At 30.5% G+C, this 26,039-nt stretch overlaps 1 protein-coding gene across 2 annotated transcripts in view; it reads right to left on the minus strand.

The window, feature by feature from the left end:
* The window catches only part of LOC124499456 (Ecdysone-induced protein 75B), a 44,909-nt gene that overhangs the window by 12,106 nt on the left and 6,764 nt on the right, over nucleotides 1–26,039 (minus strand). The window contains exons 1-3 of one of the 2 annotated variants that reach the window (XM_047063365.2): nucleotides 5,064–5,881; nucleotides 4,811–4,899; nucleotides 1,741–1,885 (exon numbers count right to left, since the gene is read on the minus strand). In XM_047063365.2, the coding sequence (XP_046919321.2) occupies nucleotides 1,741–1,885; nucleotides 4,811–4,899; nucleotides 5,064–5,391 (562 nt within the window). In that variant the 5' untranslated portion in view covers nucleotides 5,392–5,881. Of the gene's footprint in view, nucleotides 1–1,740; nucleotides 1,886–4,810; nucleotides 4,900–5,063; nucleotides 5,882–26,039 lie in introns of those variants that run through there. The other variant, XM_075728676.1, reaches the window with a different exon arrangement.

Below are 26,039 nucleotides of genomic sequence, written 5' to 3' on the forward strand. Positions count from 1 at the left end.
AATATTATGGACACAACACAATATAATATTTTATATTATATATGGTGTTTAGCATAAAAAAAATAAAAGTAAAAAAAAAAAAAAAAATGGCGCCCAGATATCGTTACTGTTGTATTGTATTTGTTGAACAATTTGTAATATATCAATCATGGCGCCATATAATATAAATGTGATGATAATAATTTTTTTTTTCATTTTTATTTCGATAAAAGCCACATCATCATCAGGATTCGACAACAAAAATGACATTGAAAACCATACTGATTTTCCATGTGAACAATCCCGGGTGGTGGTAGTAGATGGTAGGGCAGGGCAATATTTTTTTTTTGGATAGATAATAAAATAAAAAAAATGATACAAAAGTGCAAAAGATTAATGCAATTTGAGAGCCATGTTGACAACAACAACAATGACAACAACAACAACATTTGCAACTACAGCTTCTTTTATATAAGATTTAAGAATTTTGAAATAATTTTTTTTTGTTAACAAGAATTCTGGCATGTGTAGGCGCTATACATAAATTTTGTTTATTTTGTTTCTCATTTCAAAGGAATTAAATTTTTTTTTTTTTTTTTGATTATATTACCAAAATGTTTGGCAATACTATTGCGGTTTTTCTTTTTTATTTTTATTTTGGTCTGGATGACTAACAAATCATTCCATTTCAGAAATAAATTCTGTGTTTGAATAATAAGAAAATTAAAACAAACAAAAAAAAAATAAAAATAAAAATCATGGGGAATATAATTGAATTTTAAGATAAAAACTCATCAGGTTATTATCAATTACAATTTTTTTTCTTGCTATTCTGAATGTTTGGCAATACAAAATTTAAAAAAAGAAAAAGAAAATACAACAAACCACTACTACCAACTCTAACCACGATTAATATCATCATCATCATTGAGTTCATGTAAACAATCTACTAGTCAACATTAATATATAAAAAAACACACGATGATGATTATATCAAGTCAGTCAAGTCAAGATCAAGGTTGAAAATATTTTTTTCTTGAATAACATTTTAAAGGAATGTGTTAAATATATGAAAAAAAATCAAAAACCCATATAATATAAAGTACAACGATCATAAAAATAATAATAATAAATATATACGCACAAATATTACCGATACATACAAGATACCGTTAATGATAATATATGAAACTGTTGCAATTTTCATTGTCAATGTCATCGTGTTGTGTATAAAATGGGTACATCATCATCATCATCATCATATATATTCATCATATTGATTGAATAAATGATGAATGTGAAAAAAAACTTGTGATTTTCAAGGATTTCCTACAAAAAAAAATATGTGTGTGTGTGTGTGTATTTTCAAATGTAAATTGAATGATGATTTGAGAATATAAAAATGAATTCACGAATGAGGGGAATTTTTTTTCATTTTCTTCAATTTCGGTATATACTTGTAACCTATGTATAGAATTTAACAACTGAGACCTTGACTACTACCATTTAATGGTAAAAATGGGCAACAAAAAAAAATGAAAAAGAAAAAATGATTGCTCAATGTACAATGAGTAAAAGTAATCGCCATACAGTTAGCCAATCATCAACATCAACATCAACAAACAGTATTTTTGCAATCACACAATTTTTTTTTAATGAAAAAAAAATATTTAGCATCATTGATGTCACTATCGCCATCTATCGAAGCGTCAGTGAAAAAAGTTGAAATAAAATTTTTTTTTTGTTTTTTACAACACATACCATCACGAGACATTCCAACGGCTATACATTTCTTCAAACGACAATACTGGCAACGATTACGATTTATACGTAATATGGAACATTGTTGATTTTTTGTACATGGTCGATATTGGATTTTTTGCTGAATGGAACGACGAAAGAATCCCTGTGAATTGGAAAAGAAAAAAAAAGATAAAAATCATTTATTGAAATCAACCTGTAAAATAAAATTTTTTTAGAAAATGAAATTTTTTTTTTGGTTTGCTTTGCTTACTACCACCCATTCATTTAAAATGAAACAAGGTCAAACTATACTACAACAGTAAAGACATTGAGGCCTCACCTTTTCATTCATGTCACATATATGGGGTCATAAAAAAAACAAATATTCGGTGAATGATAACAACAACAACAACAACAACAACAAAAAAACAATTTCTTCTCCATAAAAATTGGAACCATCGATTATTATGATAATAATAATAATATAATCTCATGCTGATTTGACAGATAAGTAAAGAAAAGTGACAGAATCAGAAAAAAATCGTCAAATTTGAAATACTTCCAATTTTTCAATTCAAGGTTATGAGGTCATAGTACTTTTTTTTTCTTCTTAAAAACATTCATAAGAAAAACCATAACCAAACCAACAATAACCTTTTACATTCAATTGAAATAAATTCAAATTCAATACTGTCTTGACCTTGAAATTGTTTTTTTTCTTTTTAATACCCATATATACACACACACACACAAGTGAGAGGACAAAGGGCCCCGCATCTGGGTGAATTTAGAGCAAAAACTTTCTTCATACTCCAATGTTGAACTTATATGTTGTTCGACCTTTGTAGAGATAAACCTTGAAATCGCTTCCCCCACTACACCTTGGGGATTGGTATTTTCTCTTCTACTTGCTTTACTTTTTCCCCCTTTTTTGTGGATTTGTTACCTTTGACCGAGTATAAGCTTTAGTTTGTGTTTATTTAAATAAAATTCACGAGAACGAGTTCGAAGCTCATATGTATTATATATATGCTTGTATGGTGTGTATGAGTGTATAAGTGCATATTCAATTTGTGACCAAATATCAGTTCAGTGACCTAGTGATGATGATTAGTTTGTTTCGGGTCGATCGGTGGTATTCGTGTGTTTTCACATATATATTGGCATGTGTGTATGTGTTGTATATATTCTCAACACAAACAACCTTCATCAAAACCATCATCTATCGACCATGGCGGTATCAAATTTGGCCATGAACTTTATATGTATATCTGGTATGATATGGTCTGGTATGTATGTATATATATGAAAGGAACAGAAGGGTATGTTCTTTATCGTGGTTGAAGGACATTCTCATCTTTTTGAATTTTTGTATATATTGCATGCACTTCTGGACCACCACCACCACCGCCACCATCATCATCGTCATCATCAGCCACTACAACTTGTCTTGTGAATATAAATTAGCAGAAGAGAATACACATCGAATTTATTGAAACAATATACATCATCCGACCATACCATCATCATCGTATTCGTAAACGATTATATTACCCACAATGGTAGAGCATTTGTAAGGCAGCAGGTCATTGACTGAATTGTAAGCACAAGCAATGCCTATGATGATGATGGTTTGTCTGGTCTGGTCGCTTAGAAATTCATTAAATGAATGGACACACAAGATTGCAACGAGATGCACGTATGTTTCTTTTCGGCAGAAAAAAATTCTGTGTTCTGTTCTCGCTTTTTTACATGCTGTTGGTTATGTGTATGTCCTTCCCATTGTTTCAAGGTCTATATATATTCAATTCTATACATCACTCGAATTCATCCTGTCTGTATGTCTGAACCAAATGTGTCTCGATAACAAATCATTCTGATAGAATAGATAATACAAGGTCAAAATAACGTAACTCAAAATAGCAATAGATAAGAAATCAAAAAAGGTGTCAAAAAAAAAAAAATATCAATCGCATTCAGTTCTTAATGAATAGTACGTGTTTTAAACACACACGTGCAATACCATGGTGCACACACACACACACAGAGTAGTGGTGGAAGAAATTCTTAAACATCTGAATGAAAAATATATACCGCAGTACATTGACATTAATTTTTTCAATAAATTTGACAATGATGACGATGATGCTCGTATCGTTGTCTGGGTTGGATCATTTTAATGATGATCACATAAAGAAGACAATGACAATGACAATCATCAACAACTAAATATAATCATTTATGAAAATTATAAACAAGCACCAAAAGACATACATACAGAGGGATAACAATTATCCTCGACGCTATCTGTGTGGTTGGCCTTGAAGCCCACCAGAAAAAATAATGTCATTGTACGTACTATACTAATCATTGCATCACACATATACGCAAATCATCATAATCATCATGTAATGATTTAATTTTCATTATAATAACATATTAACACTTGAAATCAATAATTGGTCATCAATAAACATTATATCCGTTTGATCAAAAAATTTAGAATTAAAATTTTGTCAACGAAAAAAAAATGGAAATTTTCCCTGCATTTTAGAATCATTAGATTTTGTTGTGATTTTTTTTTTGTTTAGAAAAAAAATCGAGGTCACTATCACTTGTCATAATCGAAAATTGCAGCATTCTTTGAAATTGGTTGGCTATTCTATTTTTTACCGATTTTTGTCAATGATAAAACCCGATAACAGATTCAAGGTTATTATATTAACAACACAATAAAGTTGTTGTTTTTTGATTGGTCGAAATATTGCCAAAATGAAAAAGTACGACCAATGACCTTTCCATTTTCAGAGTGTTATCAGAGTAAATTTTTCCATCTTAAATATAGAAATTATTATCATCAAAATAATATTGTTTAGCGCTAATGATCTGATGATTTTTTACCCACTTTTTACACACACACGCACACACACATACTATCTAAGTGTAACAGTTATAGAAAAACAAACTACCATCTATTAAACAGACATAGCAACAACAACAACAACAAAAACAACAACATAAATGAAAACAAAAACAAAAACAAAGCAAAACAAAAATGAAAATTTCAGATTCAAAAAAAAAAACTTACCTTGCATCCTTCACATGAATGTACACCATAATGAAATCCACTGGCTTTATCACCACAAACACGACACAATACAGTTGTTCCATCAAATTCTACAGAATTCATAATGAATAGAAAAACAAAATAATAATAATTTTATAAAATGTGACTGGAATTATTATAATAATCCATAATAATATTTTTGTAGAGGGGAAAAATTTTGAACATTCTATATGCGTGTGTGTATGTGAGTGTACATCGTTATTTCGTTTCATACCGATTTTAAGATCAATATCTTTACATCTATCACTACTACCACTACTACTATTATTTGTATTATTCGAATTATTGTGATGGTGGTGATTTTGCTGTGCATTGTTATTTGTTGTTGTTGTTGTTGTTGTTGATGACGATGATGATGTTGTTGTTATTGTTGTCAATGATGATGATGATGATAATGTGCTAATATTTGATATAGATGTCATTGTTGTGATAATTGGTGATGAAGACCTCATCATCAATGATGAGGATTGTTGTTGTGTTGAATCAATCTTTTGTTGTTGTTGTTGATTATATAAATGAATTTCTTTATCATTGAGAATCATTTTTTTTTTTTGAAAGGTTTTGAAGAATCGATGAAAAAAAATTCTTTAGCGTGAATTAGGATCAAAGTGGAGACTTTTTTTCATAAAAAGAAAATATATGAATGTTTTCAAATAATTGAAAATTGATCAAGAATTTATCATTGTCACTATAGTGGGTGTGTGTTGATCAAACAAACAGAATATGACGAAATGAATCATATATAAAGTTGTCAATTTATTCAATTATCACAAGTTATCATAATTATATAAAACAAAATAATAAAGAATTATCGAATTTAGTTCAAATGAGAATTTCATTCGTATTTTAAACACCTACATAGACGAAAATAGAATGAAAATTTTTTTCGAATCAATTTATATTTATTTTTTTCGCTTGTTAATTCGGCGGCAAGCAAATAGCATGTGTTGAATTCAAACAGACGAACATCGGTTCTTATATTAACTACGGATTTTTTTGGACCTTGTTTCTGCATGTGTATCTGTGTATGGTGTGTATTTGTGTGTGTGTGTGTATGTAATATTTGTCATACCTCTCTAAAAACGAAACCCAAAAAGCATATCCATGTACCGTAGACATTTTAGTTGTAGTAGCATATAGAATAAAAGGCATCATATTTTTATCGAATTGGGATACCCTCCTTTTCTCTTTTACTCTTTAGCAGATTTTTTTTCCCAAAAATTGTATTGTACACAGTACACAATCATTGTATCGTTGGTCATTACCCCTCACCCTCCGCCCTTCTAGTTTGTTTGGTTGTAAATTCTGTGTTTTTATATTTTCAAGGTTAACCTTGTTGTTGTTGTTGTGTGTGTGCTTTTGTGTATTCATACATGCCATTGCCGGCCCAATGCAATCAATTGATTTTATTTTTTATTTCTTAAATTATTTATTAGGTTCGATTTTTTTCAATCATACAGTCATTGCTCTTATTATTATTTATCATTCAAAATATCATTATATCCATTATAAATTGAGTGTTTGTAGGTGTGTTGTACGCATACAAACTTTCTCTCTCTCACTCCCTCTTTGAGGAAATTTAGACCTGGAAAATTCGATTCTATCGGAATGTAGTTTTTTTCTAATGATTAACCAAAAAAAAAAAAAAAAAAAAAAAAAAACAAACAAATCATCTTGTGACCTCAACATCATCATCAACAACAACAACCCTATCAACACATTGAACTTTGCTGATGAAAAAAAAAATTTTATCGTTAGATTTCAATTCTACTTTCTCTTTGGCCAAATATAACAAATCGTTCGGTCGATTGCCTAATTGCGTGGCATTGTTGTTTGGCAGCCATCCATCCATCCATCCAAACAGCCAACCAAACAATCATACAGAATCCAAACATATACACATCAAGTTAGCAAAACCAAAACCAAAGCTGAGGTCATTGAGCTTGGGGGTTGTCGGTTTTTGCTTGCTATATTTACAATGTGCGCCTGAGCTATGGCTCCCATGAAATTTTTTTCTCCTATTCATCATCGGTGTCGTTGATTGTAGTGTTGTATTTTCATTTTATCATTGAATCTAGCTCAATCTGAATTTAGGCAAACAAAGTCAAATAAAATATATCAAGAAAGGATATATTTTCCAATTTCGGAAAAATTTGTTAACAAAAATTTATCGCCAAAGATAACCTAAATATTAAAGAAAAATCCAAATGGACCAGATATTTTTTTTCGAGAATTTTGCCATCATCATGAATATGACACATGACTCTTCATTTGAAAGTGATGCCATTATGATGATTAGCCGGGCAAAGTATAATCGACCAACCAACCAATCCAGGCAAATAACTCCAAGTCTGACAATTGACCAACCAACCAACCAAGCAGCCATTATTGCAAATCTTTGAAAAAAGTCAAAGTCATTGACATTTCGAACCAAGTGTATGGTGGGGGAGTATAAGAATATTTGGCTACAGCCAATGCATTCTAACAACAGTCATCCTACACATTCACATGATTAGAATCGTCATTTTGTTTTTTTTTTCAAGAATTCAAACAAAAATGACAACCAGAATTTTTTGTTGTTGTTGTTGTTGCACCACAATCATTTATCAGGTGAATATAATATGTTTGTGTATATGAAATTCTAGTTTCGTTTATATATTAATTGAAACAAACGAACAGACAAAAACAATTCAAAAACCAAACTTTTAGCTTCATCAGCGGGCGCCAAGTTCGTCAAACTTTTCTGATCGAGATTTTACACTCGAATATTTATCACAATTGATCAACAAATTTTTTTTTGTTTCTGTACTCGTCGTCTTCGTTGTCGATTTCGGTTTCAATTTAATAATTTTTTTTTCTTCTAGTGTTTCGAATGTTCAGCAACCAGCTATAATGTGGCTTCTCCATTTTTTCAAACTCAAAACTCTCGTCAAGCTTTCACATGCGCAAAAATATAAAGAACAAAGAATGAATTGAATGAATGAGTGAAAGAAAAAACGAATCCAAACCAGATCCGGACATACAACCCGACAACAACACAATACACATTAAATAGGCGCCACTATCATCAGCACCAGGTCAATGTCACCGTGTTGGTGAGTATTCGTTATCGTGATCATTTACCATCTAAATAAAATAAGAACAACGAAATAATTGCTATATAGAATTCCTCAACAACAACAAGATACATTGTAGCTGACGTGTATGTGTTTTTATGTAAAAGAATATCAAAAAAAAAATCCATTCAAATATTCTGGGCGTTCCAATGATCTATCCAAATGGATGAATCGTCGTCGTCAATCAATCATTGAAATTATTTGGTTCAACGTCTTTTTTTCGTATGTTGGTTGCACCATCTCAATAATATAATGTGCATCTACGAAATAAGAGAAAAAAATGAACCATATACTACCTCCCCCTATAAAAATTTTTTGATAAGATTAGATTGGATTCGTTCATCGCCAGGCTCACCAGAAAAAAAAATATTTGGCACAACTTGGATGCAATATATATCGATGGTAGCAAGAAGAAGAAAAAGAAAAGGTCATTGAATCGAACGCGTAAACTGTTTTCAGCTGAATAACAAAATCGTGTGTCCTGTTCATACCATAGTATTTGTGTGTGTGCTATGGCTTCGGTTTCACTTTTTTCCCTATTGAATACATTGATCATTACATAACATTTTGCCACGAAGAATATAGCAACGATGCCGAAAAACCAAAAAGGTTTTTTCAACTTTGACCTCGCCGTCTCTCTCTCTCTCTCTCTCGGTCTTTAGGTTGTTCGCCATCATCATATGTGTAACCATCCCAAGAAATTATACCAATTCAAGCCATCAAATGAATAAAGAAAGATAGAGATGCTTACAAACAACAACAACAACTTAACCTGATAAACCTGACGATTTTGTTTCAAAGTAAAAAAAAAAATTTTAAGTTCATTCAACAAGGTCAATAACAAGCTAGAAAAAAAAAATAATGATGATGATGATGTTTAAAAATTTAAAAGTTAAAGTTGAAAAAAATTGTGGACAAACAAATAAAAAAAAATGTACAAGAACACAAACACACATAGACATTGAAATACCATAGAGATACAATAGATGAATGAACCTCGCTTCTCAGCAACGACAATGAAAATCAACCAAGCCAATCCTTGGAAATTCTATAAAAACAAAAAAAAAACAATATCCTCATGTTGTTGATGGCAATGAACGAGTTCAATATAACGTAATATATGGATTTTACGATTTTGATGACAATCGTATAAACAAATCCGATCATCATCATCATCATGCTCCAATTATAGAAACTAGAAACAAGGTTTTTTCACACTGATCAATTCAAACTATTAATTGTGAATTAATCTTCCTCATATGCATATGATTTTAAACGATTTTAAGATATATGAAAAATATTATCTAATGAAACGTGTTGTTGAAAATGAATGATGAATCAATTTTTTTTTGTTTTCATATATATATATTGTGATCAATTCAATCAGTCAAAAATCAAATCGATCGATGAACTTGTTACACAAACAAATCCTATACACACACACACACGAAATGTATTTACATGAGGCTATTTATTCTTTGAATAGAATGATTGCACACACACATTCTTATTTTATTCATTCATAGAAATATCATTAATAAATGAATGGATTTGATCGAAAAATGAATGTCATTCAACTTGTATTTTACAACACAAAATGGCCTTGTAAAATGAAATGATTGTTCATACCGGGATCCGGTGCAAAATTTAGTAAAATTTCTGTTTTAAAGCAACAACAACAACAAAAAAAACCCAACTTAAAGAATGTCAGTTTCCCATCATCATTAAAACCATCATTTCATGGGTTTTAAATTACTTTAAAATTTACAATGATATCAATACAGTTTTCAGTTTGATTCATTTCTCAATTCAATTCAATTCAATTCTTATTGACAAATGTCACAGATCAAAACAATAATCGTTGTAGAAAAAAAAACCATTTTTGTATTGACCGACCAACACATTGACCACATTCAGTGTGTGTGTGTGTGACACATTACATCACAATTGTGGTCAAAAATTGTCGTCGTCGTCGTCGTTATTGTCCCATTAAATGTAGATCCCAAATGGAACATAGCACAAAAAAAACAACAAAACCAAAAAAAAGAAAAAGATAAATGACATCTAATTAATCTTGTATCTTAAGTCTCAATGTTTGACTTGACAGAAAATAAAAAAAAACACGTTACACAAGTCCAGTGAACTTATTATTTTTTTTTATTATAACTGTATGATTGTAACTATACTGTTTTTTTCGGGACCAAACTGACCATTATGGTTGGTGTGTGTGTGAATTGTTTTTCACTCTAATAACAACAGCAAAATCTGGGAACGGATTTTCTTTCTAGAGAGCCCATTTCCTTCTAGAGAGTTTTATTGTGTGTGTGTGTGTGTGTGTCATATAAACGTATTTGCGTGCGAACAGTCATCGTTGTTGGTTTGTTGATTAACACTTTCACCTTATATGACACTTTCGTTTGTTTGTTCGTTTTATCTTTTTTTTTGATTTATTTTCATCTGTTTTCTTAATTCAATTTACGATTGGAGGGAAAAAAGTGTCACATTACATGGAATGATTTTTTTTCCTGCATGGATAAATGATCAACGAGTGAGTGTAAAAGATGGCAATTTTTAGCTATCGAGATTTATGTGACCACCACATATCCTTTAAATAATTTACCGTTCTCTATTCAAAGCCTATTTAAAAATGGTATGAAAATATGAATGAAAAAGACACTATTGCAATCAACAACAAATTAGATTTCAATTATTTAAAATTTTTGAATTTCATTCTAAACTTTTGAAATTAAATCATCATCATATATGTTTTTTGAGAATCATTATTCTTGAATATTTTTTTTGTTGCAATACGAATAAAATATGAATCCGAATAGAATGGCCATTTTTGGAATTGAATCGTGTAGGCTTAAAATAAAATTAATGATCATATATGCATCCATGCAAGAAAGAAAAACAGTCAGACAAAAAAAGAGAGAGAGATGATTAATATGACCCACGCGACAATCACTGGTCAGTGGTCAGTTTGACCATAAAAAATAACATGCGAACTGAATAGAATACAAGCCCTAAAAAATCTGACCGACCGAATCGAAATGAATTGTTCATGTAATTAACTTCACTTGGTACCACAAACTGACAATGATGGAAAAATCCCGGTTTGACCCGATCAAATGCAACAAAAAAAGGAAAAAATTAAAGAGTTATAAGGAGCGGTTTCCTGAAATGAAAATGAAAAGGATGGGTGGGTGGGAGGAAACAACAACAAATTTTTTTCTGATTTTTTTTGCTTTTGATTTCAATAAACATTTTCATTGTTTTTTTTTTTGCCATGAACATATAACGGACCAAATGTTCTTAACACACACACACACGAGTATCACACGTGTCAAGATGTGTATGATATGTATTTTATTATTGGTTGCATATACGAATGCGGAACCCCTTGTGATATCGTGATAATGGAATGAGGAACCTAGTCTAGACAACAAGCGAATGTGTGTGTGTGTATTGAAGTGAAATGAGATGAGCATCATCGTTTTACGGGACCAGAAATGTTCCAACCGATCTATCGATCCAAAAAAAACCCGGAACAAACAATAGAAACTAAGGGTCAAATAATAGAAAATAAAACCAGAAGCTAGTTTGATGAACATAAATCCGAACAACAGAAGCAGCTGCCCCATTCACATTGATCAAGCATCGATTTTTAAGCAACAAAAAAAATGACACGTGGTGAAAGTGTGTGTGTGTGTATGTTGGATCATATATAGTTGACCTTTCACTGGTTAGTTGACCGGGTATGAATGTAAGGTTTGTTAGGTTTTTTCATCATCCTTACAAATATTGATTTCAAATTTTTTGTTCCTACCTAAATACATAAATATATTGATCACAGGTTAAAATTATGATAGATAGAAGTGGATAAAAAAGAAAACCGACGGTTATTGAATGTGTGTGTTGTTGTGAGTTTTTGGCACGGGTCGACAGATTGAGCCGAGCCCGTATAAAATTTTTTTTTTCATTTCTACACCAAATGACATTGACATTGAAATTGAAAAATTGGAATCCTTGCCTACACTTTCTCCTACCCAGACACAAAATACGCGTGTTTTCATTTCACTAAGACAGGAAGTGAAGATCTTTTTTTTTTGGTTCAAGAATGAGTGAATGAGCTAAGATCACAAACACACACACCTGGACACTTACTTGAGGGATTTCTTTGGAAAATACAAAAAGACTTTCACCTTTAAACCACAATGAATGAACGAATGAAAGAAAACAGAGCAAAAAGATTTAGCATGAACTTTGATCCAAAAAAAAGGTCGTTGATCGTATGCCATCTCCAAATTGAAATATTTGCAAGAAATACGTAAAACATGGGGTCAAATTCATTTTGAATAAATTCAAAAAATAAATACAGAAATTCAATTCAGAAAATAATTGAAAATTCTGCACAAAATCATGAATCAATAGGATTTTGATTTGTTTTTTTATTCATTCATTCATTTATTATTCCAAATTTTCAGTAGTTGCAAAATATTATTATTATTGTAAGATTCTCAATTGATCCAACAACCACTGTCAAACAACAACAATTCAACAAAATAAAAAATGAAACTAAATAACCAATCCAAATGCAATGTGTGGATAAGTCAGCCGAATCAAATCAAATTTTTCTATCCATTTGTGTTGTTAATATTCGAACAACAATAATAATATTTTTCAATTCCGCATTCTTGTTGTTGTTGGTCATATATGACTACTGTTTGCATTTGTATGTATAATTATAATGATGCGATCAAATGTGACCTTTCACTTTTCACTTTTCTCTCTCTTTCTCTAGGTTTTCCTGGGTCCCTCGTTCTCTATCATCGATTGATTCAAATCAATATTAAATGTGTGTGTGTGTTTGTGTGACCTGCATTAAAATGTGCTCCTCCCATTGACCATCATCACTTTTACTTCATATAAATTTCAAATGTCTGTCAATGGAAAATTAACGACTTGTTATTGGACAATTGGGTTTTTTTTCTATTTTCCATTTTTTTTTGTTCCTGATTTAAACTTTCGCCCATTTTTCTTTCTAAAAACTACTGGAAACTGATGGAAAACCAGCTAACAATCCACACAGCCAGCCAGTGACACATGAGCCAGACGATGACAAGATGATTTCCAATAAATGATCCAAAATCAACAAAAAAAAAACCTTACCCCTCTTTTATACCAATTCAACATCATCATCACCACCACCATGGTATGGCACACTCCTACAATATATGACTGTATATCTCACACAAACATCATATAAATACTAACTAACCTTTTGACCTCGAGACATTATGTCCATCATCTTGTCGTTGGTTGTTGTTTGGTATTTTGGTTAACTTTCAATTATTTTATTGGATATCAAACATCTGCATTGGTTCCATTCATTCATTAATTGAGATTAATCAGTATCAATAATAATCGATCACTCAAATATAGAATATATAGAGAGAAAAAATTATTATCCAATATGAATTTTATTCCGAATTAAAATGATTGCAAAAACTATGACCTTTTCAGGTTATTTTTCGGGTTAATTATTATGATTATGCATGTATGTATGGCGTTATTTCAAGGATAACTTGTTGGATTCTTTTGTTGTTGCTGTGGTGATGATGGTAATGGCCGCAGTTGTGTAATGTAATCATGCCAAAAAAAAAAATTGAAAAAACTAGTTATCTGGTTGTAGTTGTTGTTGTTGTATGGTCATATCTGGTTTGTTGAAAAATATTTGTATGTAATTCAATTCATTTCAATTGTTGTTTGTATCTGTGTGTGTGTGTGTGAAAATCAAGATCAATTGTTCGTTTGTCAAGAGGAGAATTCTTGTGATGATCATCATGAGAAAGGGCATTGGCAATGAAATTCTATTAATTGTCCACGATGATGATAATCATTGCAATAAAAAGAATAAAATTAATTTTAATTTGACTTTTTTTTAAAAATGATGAATCTTTACTCGGATTTAGGAAAAATTCTGATTTTAGGTAAACAATTTATATATCGGATCTTTGTGTATGTGTATGGGCTTGTTCTGCAATCTTCTATACCAATCGCGAGCCTAGGCTCAGAAAAGGTCAATTAAAACAACAATGTTGACCTAGACCTTGATGTTTATTGATGTATTGATTAGTTTGATTATTGATACATTGTAGGTTGTAGGTGAATGGTCAATCACACACATACACATATACACACGTCAAATTTATAAAGGGGCATTTGTTGGATTGGTCAATAACTATCGCGCGAGCACGAGACCAGACAGGCAGGTGACAGACAAGTCATAGCAGATAAATATATTAGATAGCCAAACGAATATAAGAAATGAATGACCTTTACATGCTGATGGTGGTACTAGAGATTGTAATATACAATAATTGTGATTAGGAATGAGATCGTCTCGTATAACCAAATCAAATAGCTAAAATAGCGAAAGTTTTGACCATTTTTATTTTATAAATGATATGAATCGAATACGTGACAAGAGTTTTCAAACATGCATATTTATTGACCATCTGAATCATCAAATGTATATTATACCAGTGACCATTATTGAAACGAAAAGTAGCGAATATTTTTTCGTTTTTCGTTTTTTGTTTTTTTTGTATGTATAATTTCAATGATGATGAACATGAACAACAACATCAACAAGGTCATCGATTCGATTTGTTTTCAACTGATCGATAGATTATTGTTTAGCAAACAGAAAAAAATTCAATGATAATTTTTTAAAAAAATCATCTTTTTAGATATCAATCCAAAAAAATTTGACAAATCGATCAAAGTTCAATAGTTTTAGTTTAGTTGACGATATTTTTTTTTGTAAACCAAAAACTTGTAAACTCTGAATGAGAAAAAAATGGAACGATCCATTCTTGTGGGTGGATGGGTGGTGGTTTGATCTTTTTGTTTTTCCATATTATACGCGATTCTATTGTCATGGTTACACACACATATTCGTTGCGATTCAATTTCAATGATTCAAATTCGATTTATTCTGATTTCTATTACGATTAGAGATTTTTCATGGTTGAATACCAGCAGTCAAATGTTTTGTGGCGTTCAACCACCATTTTATCATATTGGATATAGCTCTCACTTTAGGTTTATGATCTTCTTCGTTCTGGTTTTCACCATTACCACACAATCATCATAACATACATAACATACACACAGATGGAAATTTCGCCAAACAGCATGTGTAGGAAAAGAGATACGATGATGATGATGATGATGATGATGATGATGACGACGAGAGCACGAGGTCATTGGCACAAGTCATTTATTTTATCAGGCGTGGGGGTTGTGCAGATCATTGTGCATTAGCAACCTAATGCTATAGTTTCCAGGATAGTGAATGTGGAATTATCCAACTGTGGAGACTAGGGTAGGGCTGTTTTTGCTGCTATTACTGGTTATTAACCAAGCCAGTTCTTTTGTCTTCATCTTCTACTTCTAAGGCGCCCATATTCCATGAATAATGAAAACTAACAGTTAAAATAGAAAAATAAAATAAAACGAAAAAGCCAATAACCTACTGAGGTCACAGGTCACTGTGGTAATGGTGTGTTTTCTACTACATTTAGAATTGAATCAAATATAGCAATTCTATTGATATTTGCGTTCGAAACATTTGCGTTTTTGAAAAGTTTATTTTTTGACCTGCTGGTAGGACAATAATTTTCTAATGATGAATGTTGTGAATCGATGAGATTTAATCAGAAAAAATTCAAATCAAAATTAGAAAAAAAAGATTACTCCTAGAACTTGTCGGTCATTCGGTCAAACTAATGACCCAGCTGTCTTTAACAGTTGACCCAAACGGCCAAATAGTAGAATCAAAAAAAAATGAAGATGACCTATAGGTTCTATGGTCATAGAGTTTTGGACTATTTATAAGTATACACGAGAGAGAGAGAGTAGTTCTGTAGTTTCGACCCTAGTTCATAAAAATCACTGTCTGTGACCTGACGACACACATTTTTGGTCCAAACATAACGACCTTAGGCACACGAACCACGTCAACATTGGTCAAAAATTTTTATTCCCCATTGATTAACCCCTCCTACATATATACATTTATAACAGAACCAAACAAAAAAATTGCAAGGTCAGCTTTAATTTGAAGAATTTTTAAAAATGCCGGCCATTTGTTTTTGAACATTTGTTCTGGAAAAAATCACATAAATTTTATTACTGAAAGAAATATTGATACTTATGAATGACCATGAACTTTTATTTCGCTAACGAAAATAAGTATAAATAAAATACGTTTGACCTTCGACCAGACACCGATAAAGGGTATGTGTTATTTAAAATGAAAGTGAAAAGTTGAAGATGGATAGGCTAAATTTAGAATATTTGTTTTGAATCAATTTATTTTAGCTAAATAAAATTGTCACCGAAAATTGTTGGAAAGTTCAAAAAAATTTTTTTATCGTTCATTTGTACCTAAATTATCTCTTTAATTATTTTCAAAGTCAAGATGAATTACAGCAAACACTAAAGATAAATATTAGTGAATATACCAGAATCCAAAAGGAACCCAAAAAGTTCAAAGAACTTTACAGTATGTTATATATACACTTTGATTCATTGTAACAATATATAATAATCAGAATATAATATATTTTGTTTCTAAAACTGGTAAATTCCAGGGAATTCTTAGACGAAGCAAAATTAATTTATATATAAACGTACATTATATACAATTCATTGATTGAAGAGAGAGAGAGAGAGAGAATCACCGAGTTCAAGGGCATCATTATTCGGGCATATTCGATCTTTGGGCCTTTGGCTCATCTTTTTATTTATTCTTCGATACATTTACGCGCACAAACACACACACAAACAAATAATACAGAGTTTGCGCCGATAATCATAGAAATTATCTATTCTCATAAATTCTTCACTTTGAGAATCACCGGTAACCAAATCAAACAACAAGGTTGACGTAATTTGGCTGCTGTATCAATAAAATATATATCCATTTTCAATTTTTCAACGTTGGCGTTGTTGACGTCCCCAAAACGATTTGCTAAAATAGATATTCACTTACCATATGTATGTTTAGTTTGGTAGTTTGATCTATATCCTTCTTCTCCTTCTCTTTTTTTCCTTTCATTCCACAATGATCATTTAAAGGATATAGGGACCTCTTAAAAAAAAGAAAATCCAACGTACGTAATGTGAAAAATCTTTTTTTTTCACATGTCTTTCGAATAGTTCATTGTCCATTGAAAAGTGTATAACATTTTAATAATAACAAAGCCAAAGGAACAATCTTTTCAATGTTAGCTCCCTACAAACACAACAACAACAACAACAGGTCAATGGCCATTTGGCTTAGAAATGAATTCCAAATTAATCCAGATGAATTTTAATCACTAATACATATGTGTGTTTGTAAACAGATCCGTATTATACACAAGTGATTAAAAGAATGGAATCTGTACTCAAGAATATATGGACTAATCTGAATTCTGTGTTCATTCAAGATAATTATTGAAATCGTTCATGGATTTTTTGATAATAATGATGAAGAATGTTGAAATTTCGAAATTGGAATTCCAAGTTCAAGCCAATTTTTTTACACACCATTATCACATCATCGTCTTCATTGCCGAACTTTCTCGAAAATCTTACCTATCTCTTACATCTATAACATTACCCACTCATCATTCAAATATCAAAGTCCAATGACCGAGTCAAACATACTATGGATATATGAGAGTGAGTTTTGCCTCTTCATCAATTCATCCATCCAACCATCCTTTTACGTTTGTATATGTCAAAGGTTACTGTGTGAATGACGATGATGATGATGATGACCGATCAACGACATTCAATTGTAACAATTATTACAAACGTCAAGAAAACAAGTTCTACCAGGTATATGTGTATAAAACTGGCTGGGGTTTTGTGTGTGAAAAAATTGAACAATTCATAACAAGCGAATAAAGATAGAAAAGAGAAAAATATTGGTAAAGTTAAATGACCGAAGGTTGAGGTTAAGGTTAAAAAACAAACCGTACGAAAGGTATATACCATGTATGTGTGTGTGTATTGTGTGTTTGTGTTGTAAGACTTATTCTATTATCTTCGATTTATCTTAGATAGAGAGTCGTAAGGTCAAGCGTAAATGTCCATAGCAATAGTTTTTTTTTGTTGTTCATGGCCAACAACCTTTCAGATTTTTTTTTGGTATTCTTCTCCTTAGCTAATTCATTGATTTTTCTTACAAACGAACGATGAAAATGTTTTTTGCACGCGTTCATTCGTCAAAATACTTGTACACAATAGAAGGTTCAATGATTCAATGAATTGTTTTTGTGCAGAAATCATCATAATTATATAATTCTTCTCGTCCATCATCATCATCAGCATCATTGATGGCAAAGGTCAAAGTGCAAAAGGATGTTTTAATTTACGTTGAATAGTGGAGAAAGAAATTTCTCATACTATCAGTCAAAATTTTCAATGAATGAATGAATATTGTGATTCATCAAAAAAGTGAATGAATGGAGAAAAGAAAAACTGATTTTGATTGATAAGATTGTCCATCCATCTCGAATGGACCATCACAGTCCTTTGACCCCCGAAAAAACCTGTGTGCAAATGGTGTCTAGGATCCGTCTTTCCATGTCTTTTATTTTGTCCCTTGTCTTTGTTCCTTGGAGAAATTTTTTTACTTTCACCTTTTCAATGGCTCTTTTTTTTGGTGCAAAAAAAAAGTAATCTCAAGATTTTTCTTTCTTTCATTTTTTTTTGTTCACTATTCCTAGAAACCCTAGTGTGGTTGTCGTAGACAAAGTAGACCCAGTGATAATGACCTCGATCGTTTACGACGACGACGACAATGAGGATCAACTGAGAAAAAAAAATTTGTTTGTACAATAATGATCGGGAAATGGCCAAATTTCTCATTGAAATAATTTTTTTGTTCTTAATACGGATGTCGGAACCATCCAAACATATTATGCTAATGTCATTTCATTTTCATTCATTCATAAATGATGACTCATTATTATTTCGTCAAAAAAAAAACAAAAGATTCTTTAACTTTAAAATAATTGTTTGGTCCACAAGTAGGAGATATTCTCTAATCGATACATTGACCGAGTGTAATCTTTTCTCGCTCTGATTTTTTCTGTCATTTATGATTTCTCTCGGCTAAACTAAACGCAGAATGACAACGCAAAAACCACTAATTTCGTACGTTTCAAAGATACCCTCATTTGACATCTAGGCTAACAGTTTTTTTTTCATTTTTCAATTTGCTCTTTTTTCGCTTTGTATACATGTGTGTGTGTGTGTGTTTGTGTAGGCCAACGGCAAAAGTCATTGACATAATTGTTCCCTCTTTATACTAAGATTGTTGTTGTAGCCACAATCATGAAAAGGGCAGAATAAATGGAGGGTCATTTTCCTCAATAGAAAGAATATAGGGAGCCAAACGATCATCAAAATGTATTGCAATGCATTAATGCAATAACCCTCCATCATCATCATCATCATCATCATCATCATCGTTCATCCTGAGAATTTTGTCCTAGAAAAGGTCATCGGTATTATTTTTTTTCTAATGATAATTACTTTATACATCATATACAAATAGAAAAAGAGAGACAAGGATTTTTAGAATAAAAAGGGTTACAACCAAAAAAAAAAAAAAAAAAACATGGTGAATAAACTTTACATTGGATGTTGAAAAAAAACACTCACACACACACACATCATACATCAGATTCTTTTGGATTCTTTCCCATTAAAATTCATGAGGTTATACCATTAAAATTCTATTTCAGAATATGTAAATGTAGAATATCGCACACACACGTGTATAATACTATCACGTGTATCTATAGATAGAAATGAAAATAAATAAAAACAGTTCATTGGTTTGAAAAATTTTATAAAATATTCAACAAATAAAAACAGAATTTCAATTGATCCAGTAGTTTAAGTTTGTATGCCAAATTAAATCAAAGTTTTTTTCATGTAATAAACATCATTTTACAGTAAATAACAAACACACATTTTCATAATGATGATGATGACATGAATCAAGATCATTGACATTAGAATTTTTAGAAGTAATGAGATGAAAAATAAAACAACAAAAAAAAAGAAAATTTTATCCCACACAACAACAATCGATTCTCTTTTCTTCACAGTAATTCCAATGATCGAGTCAAATGTTGTTACCCATTAACTAACCTTATACAACAAAAAATTGTGTATTTGTGTATGTGTATGTGTGTAGGTCACTCTATCCAATCATCATTCTATCTATTTCGTTTGTTTTTTAAGTAATTTAAAAAAGTATTGCATTTGGATTGGCAAAACCAGCACACACACACACACACACACACACACACACTCATATATATAACATTAACCTGAAACTACTATATATAATAAAAAACGAATAGAATTAGATGGCGACAGGTTGTTTTAGTAAAGAGAATTTCTAAAAAAAACTGGATTAACCATTTTGTTATATATATTTTATTTGTGAGGAGGGGGTATGAATATTCGAACAGAGTACATTGGCCTCAAATGGATTCAAATGTATATATGTAGAGTGTGTTCAACCTCAAAAGGCGCCATCATCATCATCATCATCATCACCATCATCATCATCATCATCATTATCATCATCATTGGTCGGTCGGTTGGTTGTTTTGTTGGTTGATTGGATCATCATCATCATCATCATCATCAAAAGGCAATGAACCCTCAACTCACTCTCATTCAAAAAAAAACAATAATAATAATAATCATATAACCACAATAATAACAACAAACACACATAAACACTTGTGATAGGAATCAAAAAAAATATATACTAAACAATAACCATATTAAAAGGTAGTTTATTGTTATTGTTATTGTTATGATCATCATATATTTTAGCACCTAAACATTAAACAGCAAATAAACAATTTTGGGTTGCAACAGGTTTCACGTATCTGGATATTGATTTGTGATTGAATTTCTATTTATTATTATTATTGGATTAAAGTATCAATTTCAAGAGCATCGGATAGTCATTTTTTTCTCTCTAATATCGTTCCAATTTTTAGTTCATTCACCAATACACAAATACACAAAGAACGTGGTACGAATGAAATCACAATCCATTTTTTTTTTGTCTACTGTATTGTACTCGATAATGTATCTATATCTATTCATTATAGATAAAATAACAATCAATGTGATATGACGTGTATAATCCGTGTTAAATAATGAATGTCGATGAACCTTAATCAATGAAACAAATTTTAAAAAAGAAATTAATTTACAATTTTACTTGTAATTTTTAATCTTTGAACAAAATTATTGAATGGATTTTTTCTTCAAAATCCTTTCGGAATCGTCCGCTAGAGGGCACGTGAAATTGCCCCCAAAAAAAAAGAAAAGAATCTGATGCACAGAATCGATGAATTTTGTATTTTGTATTTTTTTTCCTGATAAAAAAAAATTTCATCAATTCGAAACCGATCCTCAGGATCAGTTCATGTTGACCTTGTTGCAATAAGCTTCTTAATTTTTTTTTCTTTGATATTCATAATGACTTCCTTTCTCTTGTTCTTTTTCCACTTGCCCAACATTGATTGAGTAATTGTACTTGTTAATGTTGTGTTGTGTGTGTGTGTGAAAATGTCCAGTTTCATTCATCTTTTTTTCTGATCACGATGATGATGATAATCAATCACTTATGTTCGCATTGTGTCCATCCATTTCAATTGACAATGGTCATGGGTCGAAAATTTCTTTTTTCTTTATTTATTAAATTAGCATTGTGTGTGTCGTGTAAGACATGCAAATATTTTGAATAGTAGATTTGTTTTCTTCTCTCTGATTATTGTTCAATTCAATCACACTAATCGATTATAGACCATTTAGGTGACTTTTCATGGCTTATAAATGAAAGGCAAAGAACCATTCGGATGTGTGATAATATGATGAAGATGATGGATTAAGATATTGTGTGTTCACAATATATTTTGGAACAGGCCCCTCTCTTTTACAAAAACGTTGACCTTGTGTGTTACAATGTTAATCATTGTATATTCACCCATCATTATACGTGTGTTTGACAACAAGCAACAAATTGACCTGTGGTCAGGACCTTGGATGCAAATAACATAAACACATACACACACACACACACAGGTGTTTATATAAATCACATATGTAGTTCACAAATTTTAATCATTAGATATCACAGCCTAGCCCATATAAATTTTAAGTCTAAAAATTATTTTGGTCACACATTTGGTGTTTGTTTTTGTACATTGTGTACATGTGAACATTTTTTTTTTTTTTTTTGACAAATAGCTTTATGGATCTTTTTTCTTTTCTTTTCGTTTTTTTTTATTGATATGGTCCAATAATTATGAATGAATGAATATGATGAGGACTGATTCATGAATACATTTGATGGAAAGATTATAGACTATTATTATTCATAATTCATAACGATCAAAATAATAATGGATAAAATTTAAGAAAATGAAAAAAATCACATAAGTTTATGAATTTTAAATTCATCATCATTCAATGTAGGATGGATTTTTTTTCCTTTTTTTTCGAACAAAAAAAAAAAAAAAATAATTTGAAAATCTTTTCATTTATTTCACAACACGTATGTGTCATCATCATCAATAGAGAATAATAAGCTCTATTTATATTTTGTTTTTAAAGTTCAATAACATCAAATCAAATGATGGTCTTATGATCTAATCTGGTATATTCCATTTAATTCAATTCTATTTTCATGCCCTTCAAAACTATTTTCAATGCAATTTTCAAATGAATTTTAATGATATTTTCGATTGAAAATGAATTCTGCAATGTACCATACATAACATATATGAGGAAAGAAACGTATTTACGATAAAGATAAAATATCAAAATTTTTTTTTTCAATATCGATCATTGGCCTTGAACTTGAACAGATCGGACAATTTTATCTACCTGATTATTTGAATGTTGGAGAAAAAAATCAAGATCATCATGATGATGATTTGTTGTTATTTGAAAATTTTTTAAATCAAATACAAAAATGAATAAAAAAAAATTCAATAAGATGTATGTGCTGCTAACGAAATAGAACAAGAGAGTTAACCTTTATTGGTTGTTATATGGCATTGTACTTGTATACAAATTGATCACATGAATTCGAATCTATCCGGTATATTCAACTAGAGAGATAGAGTGATAGAGAGAGAGAGAGAAAGACAACTACATCGATATATATACAGGTTATCATCATATAGGATTCGTTGGGTTAGTTGATTTGCGACTGGTTTGATATTTTTTTTTTTTTTGGTGCACCAACAATGTCATCGACACTTTGCACCACAGTATTCGTATTTGGTTTGCTGTTTTTTTTTCATTCGAGAGTGAGAGTGTAACTATGGCTTGTTTGAATTTGTCAATATACTATTAAGCTACCTACAAACCTACCTGTCTGTTTGGAAAAAAAATAGTTTTTTCAATCACTAAATTTCAAGAAGAAAAAAAACAGCAAGGTAAGGAAATCTTTTCAGCAATCGAATCCTAAATGAGTGAAAAAAAAATTCAAGGTTCACAAGTGTGTATATGTGTGTGTGGGAAAATTGGACATTTGTTGATTCATTCAAATGATTCGGGACCCTTATTTAGGTTCAGCGATCGAAGATTGTTCAGAGAGTCCTTTCACTTTTTTTTCTCCCTGTTCAATATTGGATCGATTTTTTTTATACTTTTTCAATTTTTTTCTGTTTGATTATTATAATAATTGTAAATACAAATAAATGATAATCATCATCACCATCATCATAAGTTTCAGTGATCGGTAATGTTTTGCCTTCCGCTGGGTATTATTATTTCAGATTTTCTTAACTGATGATCGTACATCATCAACAATGAAGTAAAAAAAAAAAAAATAAAGTTGAGGGCAAAAAACTTTTGAGAATATATACTTTTTTTTCAAGGTTAATTTGATTTGCCCGGATAGTGTATTATATACCCGTAGATAGTCTGTATTTCTACTTGATGTATATATGTTTGTATCTGGTGAAGAAGGTGTTAAGTTGATTTGTCCATAGTCTGCACCATAGTTGTTGTTTTTGTTTTCTTGTGTTGTTTTATACAAGCCACAAATAAACCCTCTCTCTATTTCTCTGTGTGATGGTAAAAAGTTCTCGGTATCAAGTTGTTTGGTTGGTTACTTTTTTTTTGGTTGTTGTTCATTCTGGTTAACCTTGATTATTATTATTCATTCATTCAGTCATATATTTCTTTACCATTATCTATCTATCTATTATAAATCAACCAACCGAAAAGTAGAGAAACCCTTCATCAATAACAATTACTTCTGTTATTATATTATGACGAACATGCTTAGCTTTGATATTTATTCATTCAATTATTGATCAATCAAATGATGATTGCCATCAGATATCATCATCATCATCATCATTAACATTACTTCATTGATTCGAATATAACCCTCATTTTTTTTCTTGTTTTCGTTGTACAAACATTCGATTATTATATAAAACCTAATTATCGATGATGAAGAAATTATTTTTATTTCTCAATCTTTTGATTGATTTATACAATTCTATATGCTTAATAATGAGTTTGTTCATCCATTTTTTTTGTTTTTAGAGAATTTGTATTTTTTTGTGTCGTCATTTGTTGTTTTTTTATAGTTATTTTTGTCACTCATTACAGACGCGTATATGAATGTATAGGTTTTTTGTTTCTTCAAGGTTACATAATTTCCCAACAATATTGGCAATGACAATGCAGATTGGAAATTCCCTTCGAATTTGATTCAATATTCATTGCGACTTGTAAAAAAAAATTCCCCTGTTTGCGTCATCTATCGTCAGTAAAATGTATGTGAAAATAAAATGTTAATAAATGTTTGATTTAGATATAAGCTAAACAATCTGTCGCCATCTATCGTTAACGTTCGGAATTTTTCCGATTTAAAATTGCCTTGAAGTTCAAAACCCGCCATTATCACACATATATACACCATTAAAACTTTAAAGAGAATTGTTGCCTGTATATGTGTGTGTGTGTCTGTGTATAATGGATAATCTCATAGAGAATCGAGAAATTTCTTCCTGTATCATATATATTTTGCCTCCTCTTGTCCTACATTTGAACATCTTTTTTTTGTATTGCTACTTTTGTCTATTATACATCCGATTCATTTGTATGGTATGATGTCATCGTATATTCAATGGTAACATGCCCGTACACATACACACACACACAAACACATCGAGTTCATTGAACGCTTGACCTGATATTGAACATAGAGCCTTGGATGACGATGATGATGATGATGATGATGTCTTATGTATGTATGATTGAACCAGTTATTTGAGTCTGTTAGAGGCATAGATATTAAGATAAGAGAAGATAATAAGAAACATTTTATCAAATGATAAAAACAACAACAACCGCACGGATACAATATAATATGGCCTGTAAATGGCGCTTTTTTCTTTCTATTAGATATGTATAATAATAAAAAAAATGAGATAAAATTTAAAAATTCTTAATTTTAGAGCAATTTTTTCTTCAGAATTTTTCAATCATGGAACAATAATAATAGGTGAAAAATAGAAACAACAAAAAAATATAGAATCTTAATAACGATCTCAATAAATAAACAACACATCAAGAGTGGTGTACACGTCACCACAAAATATTATTTCTTTTATACAACCTCTTATACATCAATATCAATTCCAAAGTTTTATAAATTCTAGATCAAAAGGGCAGCGACCAGCAAAGACCCAATTCCATTATTATTATACCATAAGATAGTGAGTAAAAAAAAATAAAGATAAAAATAAAAATACGCATAGAATTATTAGTAGAAAATAGAGTAGAAAAAGAAAAAGGTAACAACAACAACAACAACCATACACATTAACAATGTTGATGACGACAATAGAATTTTGTTAGAATGTTGAGTGAACAAAAAATTCATTCATCGATTCATTCATATTCTTCATATAAAAATTGTAAAGAATCACACATATTATTCT

Source organism: Dermatophagoides farinae, chromosome 2, assembly GCF_024713945.1.
Source record: "Dermatophagoides farinae isolate YC_2012a chromosome 2, ASM2471394v1, whole genome shotgun sequence".
Lineage (NCBI taxonomy): Eukaryota > Metazoa > Arthropoda > Arachnida > Sarcoptiformes > Pyroglyphidae > Dermatophagoides > Dermatophagoides farinae.